The following is a 16,630-nucleotide window of genomic DNA, read 5'->3' on the forward strand; positions in this document are numbered from 1 at the left end:
TTTCTAATATCCCTGTGATTTCATCTTTGATCTATTCACTGTTTAAGCGTGTGTTGTTTTATTTTCAAAATATTTGGGGATTTTCTAAATATCTTTTGCTTTGGCATTCTAATAAAATTTTGTAGGATTTGAATAGCTACCTTGTTTGATTTCAGTTCTTTTAAGTTTAAAGTTTGCAGTATAGTCCAGAATATGGTCTGTCTTGGTGAATGTTACTGGTACATTTGAAAAGAACGTGTATTCTGCAGTCATTGTGTAGAATATTCTATAGATGTCTAGTATGTTGATTTACACTGCTGTTCAACTCTTCTAGTTCCTTGGGTATCTTTTGTGTAGTTCTACCCATTAATGAAGTGTGATTTTGAAGTCTTCAACTATTATTGTTGAACTATTTCTCTGTTCAATTGTGTCAGAGTTTTCTTTGAAATTATATAGGAAAAAAAGAGTTACAAATCAAAACTATATTATTACTGATTTTATTTATACTTGTGCAGTTCCCCTTGCCGGTGATATTTATTTCTTCATGCGAATTTGAGTTACTGTCTATTGTTCTTTCATTTCAGGCTGAAGGACTCCCCAAGGACATTTCTCTTAGGGCAAGACTAGGGGTAGTGAATACCCTCAGCTTTTGTTTATCTTGGAGTGGCTTAATCCCCCCCCCTTTTTTAAAGATTTTATTTATTTATCTTAGAGATAGAGACGAGACAGAGTGAGTGAGGGGAGGAGCAGAGGCAGAAGCACAAGCAGACTGCATGCTGAGTGCAGAGCCTGATGCGGGACTTGATCACACAATGCTGGGATCATGACCTGAGCTGAAATCAAGAGTTGGACGCTTATCCGACTGAGCCACCCAGGCACCCCTTTCTTTCATTTTTGAAGAATATTTTTGTTGGATATAAAATTTTTGGTTGACAGTTTTTTTCCCCTTTAAGCACTTTGAATATGTCAACCTCAATATTTCTATTTGGTTCCTTTTTATGCTCTCTATCTCTTTTTATATTTTCTGTTTTGGAGGATACTATTCTCATGGTTTCCTTTGGTTATTTGTACACAGTTTCCTTTAACACTTTAAGCATATTTAAAATAATTGACTTAGCGTCATTGTGTGGTAAATCCAATGTTCAGGCTTCCTGAGTTCCTATTAGTTTCTGTTTTTCTTATGTATGGGCTATACTTTCTTATCTTTTTGCATACTTCGTAGCTTTTTGTTGAAAAGTGAATATTTTGCATAGTGCAATGTGCGAACTCTGGAAATCAGATTCTCCTCCATCCCTGGTGTTGTTTGTTGCTGCTTATTCTTTTTTTTTTTTTAAAGATTTTATTTATTTGACAGACAGAGATCACAGAGAAGCAGGCAGAGAGAGAGGAGGAAGCAGGCTCCCTGCTGAGCAGAGAGCCCGATGCGGGGCTCGATCCCAGGCCCCTGGGATCATGACCTGAGCCGAAGGCAGAGGCTTTAACCCACTGAGCCACCCAGGTGCCCCTGTTGCTGCTTATTCTAATGGTTATTGTTTGTTCAGTGACTTTTCTGAACTAATTTTTTCAGTTTGTTGACATACAGTATTATATGGAATTTCAGATATATTACATAGCGATTTGACAATTCTGTACATGACTCAGTGCTCATCATGATAAGTGGTCACTGTCATATTATTACAATATTATTGACCATATTTCCTATACTATACTTTTCATTTCCATGTAAAGTCTGTATTCTTTGTCAAGTATGGCCACTGAAATCTCTCTTCTGTTAACTTCATCATCTGCTAGTGTTTCAACAGAGATTTCCTTAAATGCTGAGATTCAGGTGCTTTTTCCTTGATTAAGTTTTTGCTTGGTTGTTGTAAACTTTCAGTTAGTTTCTAGAGTTCTGAAAAAGTTGATTCTGACAAATTTTGTCAGGGTAGTCACTGTTTTTTTAAAAAAGATTTTATTTACTTGAGAGATAGAGAGAGAGCAAGGGAGAGAGCGCAAGCTGGGTGGGGGAAGCACGCTGAGAGAGAGGGAGAAGCAGGCCCCCCACTGAGCAGGGAGCTGGACTCGGGGCTCAATCCCAGGAATCCGAGATCATGACCTGAGGCAAGAGCAGACGCTAAACTGACTGAGCCACCCAGCTGCCCCAGGGCATTCCTTTTTTGTGTGTATGGAGGGACTGACTTTTGGAGTTCCTTATTTCACCATTTTTGCTAACATCATTCCCTAAAGTCGTATACTTTTATTTGCCTAATAAATATACCAGTAGGTTTCTAATATTACTGATAATATAGACTCTTAGGATTGATTTTTTTCTTTAAATTAAGAGACTCTCCAAACATGCTTTAGTATATCTATTGTGAGAAAAGGAGGAAAAGTACAAGAATTATATTAGAATATAATTCTATATTCTATAGAATTATATTAGAATATAGGATTAGCCTTGAGGGTAAGGTAATGACTGGATGTATAGGATAATATCCTAATTATTTAGCATTAGGTATGAGAAAATTAAGTGTTTCTTGGGTGCTAACCAAATTTTTAACAGATTTCTTGATTTATTATAGCTGGAGGTAAACATAAGTAAATTTGGGTAAAATTGGAATGTAGAGAAGAGTGAACTTTTTTGGTAGTCATTCTGAGGCTGTTAGAGACTCCTTGAGTCCTATATGTTTGGAAGGATTAACGATAGTGTTTCCTATGTATGATTGTAGTGTACTATGAACTTTAAAGGTACCTCTGAACATTTAGGGAGAAGTCTTAACTGGCTTTTCAGTAAAATGTCTAAAAGATAAAACAGGAAGTCAGAAAAGACCATATATATATATATATATATATATATATATATATGGTCTATATATATATATATAAGGACCTATAGACAAGGTCCTTCAGAGGACCTTGCGTCTATAAACCCTGTAAATGTATCAGGCTGACTGATACTGGACAATAGCTAGGAAGTCACAGGAGTTTTTGCTGATATCCTTTGAGATTCATTTCTACCATAAAGTTACTTAAAATCTCTTACCCAATATTTAATAAGAACAGTTGAGTTCTACAAAAGTTTTAAAAGTGTATGTTATGTGCCAGGAGCTGTACCAGTCTTTGGAGAATCAACTAACCAACCACAAAAAACCCCACTATATATATATATATATATATATATATATATATATATATATATATGAAGAGAGAGAGAGAAAGAGAGACCATAGTCTGTGTGTGTGTGTGTGTGTGTGTGTGTGTGTGTGTGTGTCTATGTGTATGTATGTATGTATGTATATCTATATCTACATTGATATCTATCTATCTTTCCTTTCTCTCAAGGCAGAGGCACAGATAATTCCAGTATACCATGGTAAATAAGCATCCATTAGATGCAGTTTCACACCCATGTAGATGGACTTACTCATCTAGGAGGCATACTCAGAAATCCCACGGGTTGTCTGAAGGTTTCTTAGAATTAATGCCTGGATGGGGCTTTGAAGTGTGAAGAAAGGTGGGAAAGGCGTTCCAGTAGAGAGGATAGTGTGTGTGAGGAACCGCATGGAAGTGTGAATATCCAGACATCTTCAGTTCAGCAGGAAGTGCAAGGAGAGTACAAGAGAGGAGACTGAATGAGGTACTTGGAAGCCAAGTCATTGAAGTTGTTTTTCTTTTTTGGCCATTCCAAGACCCTTGGATTTTTATCATGGTGGCAGTGGGAGGAAACTAGGGTTTAAGCTTGGCACTGATATGGTCAGATTTCCTTACTGAATCTGGGCTCTGGAGGGCATATTTGCAGACTGGATATCGTGAGTAATGAAGGTGGTTTTATGACCCATGGTTCTGTAGACTTGATGGAAACAGGAGAAAGTCAGACTACGGTAGTGATGATAGGTGGTGTTAGAGGAAAGGATGTGAAACTCATTTAGTAAAATGGTGAATGAGGATGAAAAAGGCAGAGGAGGATGCCCCCCAGGATGAGCAGTGTGATTGGCTGATGGATGTTGGAAATACAAGAAGAGGAGCAGGCTTTTTTTTTTTTTTTTTTTTTTTTTGGTAGGGAGAATAAGGGAGACAGTGATGAGTTTTGTTTTGGAAATACCCAAGTTTGAAGAAAGGTGGGATGATCAGCAAGATATGTGAGTCTGGACCTAAGGGAAAAAGGCTAAAGATAAAGGTTTGAGATTGATTAACGTAATACTCTGGCAAAGAAAGAAGGCAGTATAGCAATTGACAGGAGATACAAGACATTATAGATAAATGGGAAGCTAGCAAATGCATTTTCAGAGATTAATTATGCCACTAGAGTTTGGAGTCCTTGAGGGATGGAATTCTGTCTCCTTAATTTTTATATCCTCAGCATCTATCACAGTGCCTGGTACCCAGTAGGCACTTAAGGAATGTTTGTTGAATGAGTCAAATTCTACCATCACCTAGTCCCTAAACAAAGCTGAAGCCATCTCTATTTCAGTGGAGGTCTTGCTGATATTGCTTTATTTGATTGCTAAAAATAGCATGTGTATTTATTTTGCCTAATCAAGAGCTAGAGGAGATAGCCTAAATTTGATTATAAGAATGTCTCTAGGAAAGAGGGGTGTGCTAGCAAGGAATTTACAGGGTGTGATAGTTCTGTTGCAACCTGTTCTTAGCTCGTTCGACTCTTAAGAAGTAGAAAGATGAGAACTTCTTTTGTAAGAGTGGACTGTGGAATGGATTAGAGTCCAACAGAATCTGATAGTTGAAGACACTATCTTGCCAAATCTTTAAATGTGATTTTATAATCTTAAAGATGGCTAACCCCAATATTTGATTATACAGTTATCTTTTGATTTTTAGTTTTCAGTGAATTTATAAGGAATGGATACACCACAGAACAGCTTTTAATTTATAGAGCTGACAGTCTTTTAAAAGTCAAAATATGATTTAATGCCTCCCAAAACCCAATTTTCAGTGACTCGTTAATGACTCTTTAAATGTTACTTGTGGTCTTGGAACTGCTCCACATTCATAGTTTCTGGATCCCGGTTCTGAAGACCAGCTGTGCAGGACATTACAGGTGTTAGCCCTGTACAGCAGTTCCGGCTGTGCCCCACACCCGCTGGCTTGCTGATGACAACTCTATCCGTGTAGCTGTCTTGTGTGTCATCATCCGTATTGTGCAGTGTCATTCTGACCTAGCCAAGCTAAAAACGGTACTCCAGCTCAAGAGGGATTTGAAAACCTTGACAAATGAAAGATAAGATGCTACAGAATGTCATGTACATGTGCTTAACAGGTTTTAGCCTAAACACATCTAATTGGCTAATTGCAGTTGTGCCCTGGCCTTTATTCTTTGCAATAATTTACCCCAGGAAAGAAGATATTTCTGTGTGGAGGACTGTTAACAATGCATAAACATATTTTTCTTTTTTTTTTTTTTTTTTTTTTTTTTTTTTTTTTTTTTTTTTTTTTTAATTTTATTTATTTTATTTGACAGAGAGAGATCACAAGTAGACAGAGAGGCAGGCAGAGAGAGAGAGAGAGGGAAGCAGGCTCCCTGCTGAGCAGAGAGCCCCATGCGGGACTCGATCCCAGGACCCTGAGATCATGACCTGAGCCGAAGGCAGCGGCTTAACCCACTGAGCCACCCAGGCGCCCCATAAACATATTTTTCTACGCTCAAGTATGGGTTTGGTGTTTGTTTAAATAGCTCAAGGTCACAGTAATCTGTTTGTGGGGTACGTTCTACGGTGTATATCCTACACCGGAGATTTATCATGCTGCCCAGTGCCTTTAGAAGATGTCCGTGATCAAATCACCCTCTCCTCCAGCATGATAATTTGATTGGAGGGCTCAGTTTTTCAGATCCTTATTGGGATGTAGCCAGCTTGCTAATTTGATTCATGAGATCCATTTTCTAGGTCCATAACTGGGATGTAACTATTAATGCATGGGGTGGTGGCGGTGGTGGATTTGCCCTCTTTTCCTGGGTGACAGCAGCCAGCAGTCCTTGGAGCTTTCTGGCTCAGCTCCAGAGTTGGAGGTTAAGTTAAAGAACCTGCCAGCAAGAGAAGGCTAGTTTCTTACTTCCTTCTTTTCCAATGATGAGTGCCTGTGTTTGCTGCAACGTCCATGGAGTGTCCGCTTCTGCTGAGCGCCAGGGTCTCCTTCCCGTGGGTGTGGGGCACAGCCGGAACTGCTGCATGTATCTTGGGACGTCATAGCCTGGGAATCTTCTGTGTGAGATGATGACAGTGTATAAGGATGGTTGCTGCACAGGTAACTTGTCTGTCAGTGTAACAGTGTGTGTGTGTGTGTGTGTGTGTGTGTGTGTGTGTGTGTGTGTGGCTATGGGAGAAAGAAAACACAAGTGAAGGAGAATGCCCACAGGTCCAGGGAAACTCCTGAGGAAAGGAAGGATGTTTGAATAATAGTCCCCATTACTTCTCACAAAACTACTTTTATGCAACTTACACATTTTTGCTAAGATTGCCAGACAAGGGACCAAGGCAAGTTAAAAAAAAATATAGTGTTGTTGTTTAGGTAGGGAAATGGAAGAATTACCAAAATCCTAAGCAATTTCCCCAACTGTTAACTGTTCATTATAAATATTAAGAGGCATTAGGAATTAGTGCTAAGAGCACTGGACTCAGCATCCTCGTTTTAAGGATGTTTCTGTTTCACTGATTCACAAGGTGGATGGCGGATTCAAGGGAGGTAGTATGAAGAGTACTTTGAAAAGCAAAAAGTACTTTTGGAAGTACCAATGGTACCATTAATGGAAGTATTACTTTCTGTCTATTTCATTATCAGATAGTTAAGGAAAAGATAACAGACAGATGAAGATGTCCACTCAGATGTAACTATTCAATCCTTGAATGTCATTTCCATTGTGTTGGCAAACTTAAAGCCCTCCTTCTCTCAGTAGGCACATACCAGAATCCTGGAGTTGCTAATGATCTTTTTTTTTTTTTTTAATCATATTCTCTCTTTTTCCTGCCTTGTAGAATTTGGGAGTTTGGAATGACATTCTTATTCGATCACATACTTCTATGATATATAACCGCTCTGTATGCACTGTGGTTTTCTTGCTAGCAGTGTGCTTACAGAGTTAACTCTGGCTGATGCTCTTCTCTGTTTACAAAAGGCTTTCCCATATGCCTATTCTACTTGTTTAACCAAATTTTATGTTGATTAGGTATGAGAGGATGTGCCAGGAAAGTTAGACCCAGTCATGTTGCATACTAGACTACATAAAACTTGAAAGTTTATCAGGAGATAGTATACTTATTTATCAGGAGATAGTACACTTACACTTGAGAAAAAGAAGCCAGAAAGTGCCTGTGGAATGCAACCCTGTGTTACTGATAGAAGGTTCACCCGCTAGAAGTTGTTGAGATATTCTCTGGTGAGATGTGGTTATTTAAAAAACTTGACAGCTGGTGAAAAATACTGTCTTTCCTTCTGTACCTTTAAGGCAGAAGATGGCCAACATTTTCTGTAAAGGGTCAGACAGTAAATATTTTAGGCTTTGTGCACCGTATGGTCTCTGTCTCAACTATTCAACTCTGTCATGGTGGCAGGAAGACAGCCAAAGACAATAGGTAAATGAATGGGTGTCATGTGTTCCAATAAAACTTTATTTACAATAACAGGCGGTGGGCTGGATTTGGTTCCTGGGCTGTAGCGTGCCAAGGACATGCTGCTTTCTAGTGCAGAGGTTGAAAAATAGTGTGTAGTCTGCACTAGTGTAGGAAGACAAAGAGAGAAGGGAAAGCCATAAGGAATCAGTGGAGGTGGAAGGAAGGGCAGAGGAGGGCGTGGGACAGAGGAAGGTAGGGAAGTGGAAACAAAGTAGAACATGAACACAGGGTGGTAAGAAAGGAGGTCACAGGAAACACTGTAGACCATGATCTCTTCTTGATGACACTGTCTGTGGTCAGAATGTTTATTTTGAAGCAATGGATGCCATACTAGATTGGAGTAAGTAAAATTTTAACCAGCTCAAGGGTATGATGTGAAATACTAATTATCACTTACTTTCCCCAGATTTAAGATTCAGGCACTATGTGTATCTTTTTACGTGGTAAGCATACCTGAATTTCTATCTACAACCCTACTACTTCTTCCTTAGTGTCCTGGTGGTAAAAACACAGCTAGTACCACATTTTGTGTGTGTATGTGTGTGTGTGTCTTTTCATTTGGAACATTAGGTCTGAAGGGATTTATAGCTGTGCATGATACAACACGCAGGTTCATGTTTTGAGAGTTGAACAGTTTTTCCAAAAATGACTAATGTAATCTCAGAGTTGATCTGTCCACCAGGAATAGCTTTTTTTGTGTTATGGTGGGAGTACAGAAAATTAGAAAACAGATTGGAGGCTTGTGAGTAAAGGCCAAGCAGAGGAATAGGAACACGGGTCTTCTGAATCACTTCAGTCTGGAACTCGAGTGTGAGGATAAAATAAATAGATATTTCATACCGTGTTTTGACTTCTTAGAAAGTTTCGTTTATTTTTCTCTCTCCACCTCTTGTTTCTTTTGTGTCTTATGGCATATCTGTTAGAAATATGTGCTTTCTGAAAGTATGTAATAGGGAAGAGAGAAAGCAAACTACTTTCCTAAACATCAGAATTTCAGAGTATGGTAATGGAGGTATGTTTTCTTTATTCTTTGTCCAAATATTATGAAATTGAACAGTTATATAGAACGTTGTAAAAATGTATGCAATTTGGCAAATGAGATTTATATTGTGAAATTGTATGAAAAAATTCGTTATAGGTTAAGTATGGACTGTTACCCATTTTGAAATAGAAAAACATTATTATATACATGTTATCATTCATAGCTATAAATACAGTGAAACGGGTATAGAATCTTAATTGAAGGATGAATAATGATGCACTATAACAGAATTAAAGACTGACTTTTGAAATCATAATTTTAGTTCGAAATTTGAAATTGTCATTTAATGTACAGACAGGTGAAAAAGGTGGTTTTCATCTTACTTAGTTCACACACTAAAATCTGTATTTTCAAAGGTGAGCCTCCTTCTGTTAGGGAAAAAAGTGATTTAATTATTCTAATATTGTTACTTCAGAATTCTTTTGACAGTAAAGAAGTTTATTTTAGATTCTCTCATTTGAAAGGAATCATTTTATATCCAATGGACAGTGTTTCCCGAGGAAATCTCACTTACCTCTGTTCTGATTTTGGTTACTTTGTTCTCAGGCTGCCTGTTCTATGTTTTTCATAAACAAATTGAATGCAGTACGGGGTGAATCTTTTTTCTTACTGCTCTGGGTTGAATCTCTTTCCCATTTATCCTGTTCACCCTCTGAAATTCAGGCTTGCTTTCTGCGCTCTTCTGAACAGTCTCATCTTTCTCCTTCATGTTTTTTCTGTTCCTTGTCACCTTCCCTTCCTGCTTCTTTGCTGCTGGTTGCAATTTTACTTGTCCTCTGTCACTGTTTTGTCTTCTCTCAATGTGCTGCTTTCACTCCCCGTACCCCTGACGATAAAAAAAATTCCTAGCTGATCCTTTTTTAAGGGTCAGAGAAAACTTCTAGAAATATTTGGAGAACATTTTGGATGCCTTCTCTCAAAGTTCTGGCTTAATTTACTCTTAAATCAACTCTTAAGATGTAGTAGAAATAATTGTGATATTATGTCTGTTATGTAGCACTCTCTCTTGATGGCACTGCCCAATCTCAACACCTTTACAATTAAATGAAAGTATTAACACATGCATATTCAAATAAAGTTGTAATTATGATGCCCATTATTCGGTTTAGCAAAACAACTGGATTTTGAGTCCCCCCCCCATTTAATATAAAGAACAATTTAATGTGGCAAATTAAATAATGTTGTAGTGAGAATGTTAATTTGATAAGAAGTCCCAGGTTTAACTGCCAAATGCCCCAGCTTCCTGTTGTTCAGTGAGTTTATTTAGAGACTATAAAATGTGGCTTACTGTTCCTGTATTTCAGGCTTCACAGTTGAAGTCTGGTGCCTGATAATCATCGGGTTCAAGGACCTCCAGAGCTGGAGCTGTGTTGTGGATTATGCCTCCATTGCTTATGGTCCTCCCTCCCCCTTTGCCCATATTAGCAATCTGCTTTTGTACTTTGACTTCCAGGATTTCCCTAGTGAATTTTGTCACAGAAAAAAGAGAATCATCAATATCGCAGTTAAACTTGACTTTCAAAGCTAATAGTATCTCATTTGGGGGCTCAAATTTAATAAATTTTCTTTGATTCTGGGTGAGTTTTTAAACATCAAACAATGAATTGGCCAGGGTGCAGTAAAATATTTAGATCTATTGACTATGGTTCAGAAGGGTAGAAGGCAAAAACACTAGTGGTTTGATGTTGATAAATTCTCAGTACCTTAATCCACATTAATGTTTTCTTTTATCTGAGTGTGCATTGGTGACCACAAAAAGCAGGAGAAGGTATCCATACATATAAAATATAAAACCTAAAGCAAATGTATTTGTAAAATAGGATTTATTTTGTTATGTTAAGTAAGTTAAAAGCATTCTCATCCTAACTGAGGACTCTGGAGAATGTTTGTTAGAGATAAAGAAACGTTCTGAATTGGGACTCCGGTGTGCATACAGTACTCACACCATTATAAAAATTGCATTACAGTGTATGTTTTATAGCATACATTTGACATTCACTTATTGACAGAGCTACTTCTGCTCAACTTGGGAGTATAAAGATTTTTATAAGCGTAGATTAGCATGAACAATTAAAGATGGCATCAAATGTTTGTGTGTGTTTGCTGGTTTAAGGAAACTGTATGCAGTGTGATAGTTCATTCATAAAATAAGAAATAATTCAAACAGGTTTTGGAAGCTTCCCAAGTCGAATAGAAAAGCAAAGGAGAGATTTCCTATCTTATATTGTTGCCAAGTTACATTTGAAGTTGCTCAGGGAAAAGTGGGGATATAGACAAATATGTTTGAGCAATTAGTGCTATTTTTTATAGTTCTCCCATTCTTGACCGTTACTACTTCAGCAAAAACACTTTTGACCCTGTGGCTTTAAGCTAGTTGCATAATATTTATCCAATATATGGTAGCAAAGAGAGACATTTTTAAAACAAAGTCAGGCGTAAGGAAAGTTAGAAAATATACCTACATATGAAATCTACTATCGTTAAACTATATAATTAAAAACGAAAGCTCACCGATCTTAGAAAAACTAGGCTGTGAAAATCTTAGAGCTCTTACTAAGTTTGGAAATTAAGGATGAAAACAGATCTGTTTCTGAGCATTTTCTTTTTATCTACGTGTAGTATATGGGGGCGTAGTTTCTCTTTTGTCCAGAAGGTGGCAGTGTAATATCAACTGCCTGTGATCCCTATACTGGCTAGAGAATTGGTATTTCTCCCGTATCTGTGATATGTTTGTATTGTTACCTTTCCGAATACTTAAAATATAGTACAAATACCACTGCTTTTATTCGTTATCTTATTTAGAAGTTGCGTGACTGAGTTGGTTTATGTGTATTTAATCGTTAAGACTCAAGTTTAGTCAGAAGGAAATGGGCAAATAAACCTCTGCCTGGTATATTTTTAAGTCTCCTTGTGTGTTGAGTCTATTTGTTTTTATTCCAGGGTACATATTATTGAAGTTTTCTTTTCAAAGACTAGCACCTAATAACTATCTTGTCTAATATATATCAGTTAATACCAGTTAAATGAAACATGCTATTAAGAAAGTGACAGTAATTAGGAGATCGCTGTTTGTTTTTGATTTTGTGGGTATTTTTTTTCCTTCTTTCTTTTTTTCTTTTGAGGGTGGAACAGTGAAAAAATAATTCAAAACCTCTTGATCAGAAGAGTTCCAGTGACTCTTCTTCCCTCCCTCATTTCAAGCAGGAGGATGCTTTTTCTTCTTAACATTCTCCCCCAGCACTCTGAATTAGAGATTTATTTGCAACGAAAAATCAATTAGTCCTAAATTTATTCATGGATTTCAGGTCCAGCGATCAATGCAAGTCCACTCAGTGGGCTCAAGGGGACCCAGTTCATCCCAGTTAATGTGTCTGAAGGGGAATTACCATTGATGCTGTTTTTTTCCCTTTAGGTCAGAGATCAGATCTCGCTGTCACGGACTGCGGCAAGTAGGAATGACTTCACCCTGCAGCTACCCAGACTGCACCTGGAGACCTTTGCGATGGAGGGGCTCAAGGGCGGGCCAGAGGTGGTAGCATGCCAGGTTAGAGTCTAAATAACATTGTTTGCTCCTGAGACGTGTGGAAAAATAAATTGCACTAACTGGAGAGAATGAAAGCCTCCAAGTATTGTGAATAACCCAAAGGAGATGCAAATAATTTCTCTTAATTTTTCTTCCACCGTGGAACACTATTTCTCAAATAATTGTTTTTCTTTTTTTTCTCTCACAGTCTCGAAATAGCCTATTAAATAATCCAGAAAAGTTATTTATTTTTTTTTACCAAGGAAAAATACGTGTTTTATAGCTGAGTACAGTATGTAAAGAACATGCTTTCCTGTCAGCAGAGGACAATAAGACACTAGGCTGTTATCTCTCTAAGCTCGTCTCAATTTGTAGCTCTTATTGTTTTAAAATAAATCACTTTTGGTAAAATTATCAAGAGAGATATTTGAAAAATTTCAATGTTAATTCCAGAGTAGAGCCAACATTTCTTATGTGGCAATGTAATGTAAGCAACTGTGGAACCAAACTGTACTTGGCATTGAAGAGCATTTATTTGCCCTTAATTTTTAGTTTTAACAGACAGCGTGATATGTGCAAACTGGGTTATTTCATTTATAAAACTCCCAAGTACCAAATTGTGAAACCCCAAAGTAGCTTTAAGATAAACTTAATAAAGAAAATCTTTTCAAAAATGTACTCATTTTCAGATGCTGCAGATTCTTTGTAATCGAGGCTCCTACTGGGTTATTGTGAGCATTTTTTTTTCCTTAGGTTTAAGACAATTTTTTAATTGGACAAAACAAAATTCGATATGTGCTTTATTCACCTTTTAATGCCCAATGCCTTTATTAGAGAAACCTATCAACATCATGTAAACTGTAGGAAGCCTGATATTTCAAAAGAGCTTGTTCTGATTCAATAGCAGTCCAGATTTTTCAGTGTATCTAAAAGAGAAATATCTCCTAAAACTCAGTTTCTGTTTCACATTTTGAGGTTTAAAGTAAACTTCATCATTCTTTAGTTTATGACCCTGTGAAATTTTAATTTTGTACAAAATTAATGTCAGTGCAAGTGGGGCTATGTTAATTTTTTTCTACTTGCTCCATACCCTAATTTAATTTGTTATTAGTACCCAAATGAATGCTGTACAAAGAAAGAATACTCATTTCTCTCATTAGATTATCCACTAATGTATTTAAAATAAATATGTGATGTAAAACTCAGCATAAAATATTTTTATTGTCAGTTACAGGCTAGAATACTGTACTGTTATTTAGTACAAGATTAAGATGTACATTTTAAATTTGATTACCATTATTTATGAATTCATTGTAACCACAAATACAATGCAATCTGAGATTTTTCTAGTGACTGTAAAATAATCCTTTACTTGGTTATCTTGATTCAGAATCTCAGAGGGCTTAGTACTCGTCATAATTCACAAATAAAGACTTCCCCCAAACCATGGATTTGGGTGATTTGGAAAGAGACTGATCCTCAGAATGCCATATTTTGGCGGCAAAGCACGAGCTCTCTTTGGTCCTGACGTCAGTGAATAGCAAGAAGGAAATGGAGAGACGTCTATTTCAAACTGCTGTCTTTCCAAGTTCTAATAAAAATACTTCTGTGCATCTCTAATACCTAAACACTTGGGCACATTTTGCACTGACATGTTGTGATGTACACTGCAGGTTAGTTGTCCATATTGTCCTTTAGTATTGCATGCAGAGAAGAACACGTGATTTGGATCATAATAGTGTTTTTTTACACAGACACACAGACACGGACAGACACGCAGACACACACACAGAATTGGTGATAGGCTTTGGAGTACTCAGAGAAGAAAGGCTCTGTAGTGTCAATGACCTTAATTTTAATAAGAATAGCTACCATTTCAGTGAGCATTTACTATGAAGGAGGTATCCTGCTTAGCTCTTTAAATATGTCACGTTTAACTTTCACAATGGACCTGTCCGAAATGGCGTTATATGTCAAATGACAGATGGCATCGTTTCCATTTTATAACTGAAAAACAGCAACTACAACAGGGACCTCTCCTCAGATCAACAGCAAGTAAGTGCCAGGGCCCAGAGCTGAATTCAAGCAGAGCTGTGTTTGACTGCACAGCCTGAACTGGGAAAGTCTGATACTAGAAGACAATCTAGACACCGTGTTAAATGGTAGTGTACGGCCTTTGAGATGTATAGTGGGATTTTCCTTCCATCTGCAAAATACACATTATGTCTCTGTGTAAGATGCAGGTCATGGCTTATGCTGTGTTGTGGACAAATTCACAGGTAAAAAATTTTGTTTCCATGTGACAGGCTAATGTTAGGGAACACTACTTTCCCCCTTTTTGCAGTCTATAAATATGTATAGTTATGCTCAGTGGGACTCTGTATTTAGGAATTCAGTATTTGTTTCACTTTGTAGTCTGTGCACCTAAGTGGACTGTTTAGAGAGCGCATGTCCTTTGATTATGTTGAGGAGAGAGTCGCTGTGTGGGACATGGCAGGGGATGACCATTTGGCCAACCAAGGCCACCATCATCTGGAGCCATGGGAGCTGCCACTGTCCGTCTTTCCCAGCATGGAAAGCTTGGTTACAGGTCTACCGCTGGATGGAGGAAGAACCGTGAGCATGCGTGAAAGGGCGAAGAGAATCACCCTTTCTCTCCAGACCTGGAAGCCCATGTGACTGGTGCGCTCCTACAGCAGAAAACCCAGTTCAGAAAAATTGTAGTCTCTGAGCTCTGCTAGTGTTTAGTTTCAGTTCTCTCGGAAAAGCGTAGTCTTACCAATTTCTTGGGCTTGGAGGAGGACTGAACGAGGCAATGCATGTAAGATAGAGAACACAGTGCCTAGCAGGAAGAGAGGGCTGTTAGGATTGCATGCGTAATGGGGCCCTTGTCAAGATGAAGTTTGCAACAGAAGTTTGTTTTCATTACTTTTAAGGGTGTGTGTGTGTGTGTGTGTGTGTTTATTTTGAGGAATGGTTATTTAGGATGTTTTTCTCTGTATCTTTCCATTTGGTTCTTTTATTCTTCCTTGTTTACTGTTTCTTCCAAAGCTTTAAATAATTTTGATGAAGAGCCACATTAGTTCCCTATTTACTTCTTCATGTTACTTGATGTTCCAGTGAGGCCACGTCTCCAATGAAACCCTTTGTCTAAGCTCCTTTGGCCGGTCCGGAACTATTATTACCTGTGCTTGTATCTCCCAAATATTGCATATTAGTCTACTAGAAAAAAATTAAAACACCTAGATTAGACAAGTTAGCTTTAGCTGAAAAGTCCAGTACAACATGAACGCAGAGAACTTTTTTGCAAAAAATATTCTGCCCACATTTTATAAAGGTAGTACCTGTTATCGTTATCTTACACTGCGAATTGTTTTTCCCCCAATGAGACGGTTATGCGATGCATTTAATATCCAGCAGTTATTAGCAGGTATGTGATAAATGTTTGCGTCTCTACCCCCATTCAATAACAAGCAACAAAGAGCAATATCAAGAGTTAATATTTGCTGAGTACTTTTCCTGTACCAGTTACTTCGCTAAGCACTTTACATTTACTATCTCCCCTCATCCCCACAACAGCCATATGAATAAGTGCTCTGATTTTATCTATTTTATAAAGGAAGGAGCTAATGTTTATTGAGATTCAGTAAATTGCTAAAGATTACCTATCCAGTGAATAGGGTCCATTCATGCCTTTAATCTTGCCTGTCTTTTGTAAACCATGGTGTGTGTGTGTGTGTGTGTGTGTGTGTGTGTGTGTGTGTGCGTGCGCGCGCGCATGCGCGCACACTTTAAGATGGTCAAGAGGGGCAAAGGTAGGGGGTGTCTGTAGAATACAGTTTCTTTGGTGAGGACATAGTGGAGAGAACAGAAATCCAGAAGAAGCCTAACTGGGCAGGTTACTTACAGTGTGTACTTCAACCTCTTCATCTGTGACACAGAGATCACAGAAGTCTGCAAATCATTGTGTCGCTGGGATGATTCAATGAGTCAACACATCTAAAGTTCTCCGAGTGACAGGACATTGTAAACACTCGGTGTCTGTTAGCTGTCCATGGACAGGAACTCCTCACTGTTTTGTTCACTGTGGCATGATTTTTTTTTTTTGGATAAAAAATAAGTGGAATGGTTGCATCTAAGGTTATGCCCCTTCTCAGGCTTTGATACACATTCCCTACTTTTCCCTGGAAAAGACTTCCAGGTTACCCGAAGTGACTGACTTCTCTTAGCCCTTTAGTTTCCTCCTTACTTAAAGTATGGGTCTTTATTTTCCATTACTAAGGGGAAGTGTTATCTTCTTACCATTTAGATCTTCCCTTTCAGATGGCCATTCTTAGCCGGTTCTTAATTTACAGAGTTCAGCCCAAGAGGCTCCATGGGAAGGTAGAGGGAGCATATTGCATGACACACTGTTTGTTTTGCAGATACTGTTTTTCATTTATTTCTGGGTGCATAATGCTGCTTTGAATGTTGGAGATTATTAGA

The 16,630-nt window shown here is 37.9% G+C and overlaps 1 protein-coding gene across 2 annotated transcripts in view; it reads left to right on the forward strand.

Annotated features, from left to right (window-relative positions):
- LOC111156618 (coiled-coil domain containing 171) overlaps positions 1-16,630 on the forward strand; it is a 284,698-nt gene that overhangs the window by 201,745 nt on the left and 66,323 nt on the right. For both annotated transcript variants that reach the window (XM_022517612.1, XM_022517611.1), the window contains one exon: positions 12,035-12,166. In XM_022517612.1, the coding sequence (XP_022373320.1) occupies positions 12,035-12,166 (132 nt within the window). The remainder of the gene's footprint in view (positions 1-12,034; positions 12,167-16,630) is intronic.

Source organism: Enhydra lutris, unplaced genomic scaffold (genome assembly GCF_002288905.1).
Source record: "Enhydra lutris kenyoni isolate GAN:26980312 unplaced genomic scaffold, ASM228890v2 scaffoldscaffold47, whole genome shotgun sequence".
NCBI lineage: Eukaryota > Metazoa > Chordata > Mammalia > Carnivora > Mustelidae > Enhydra > Enhydra lutris.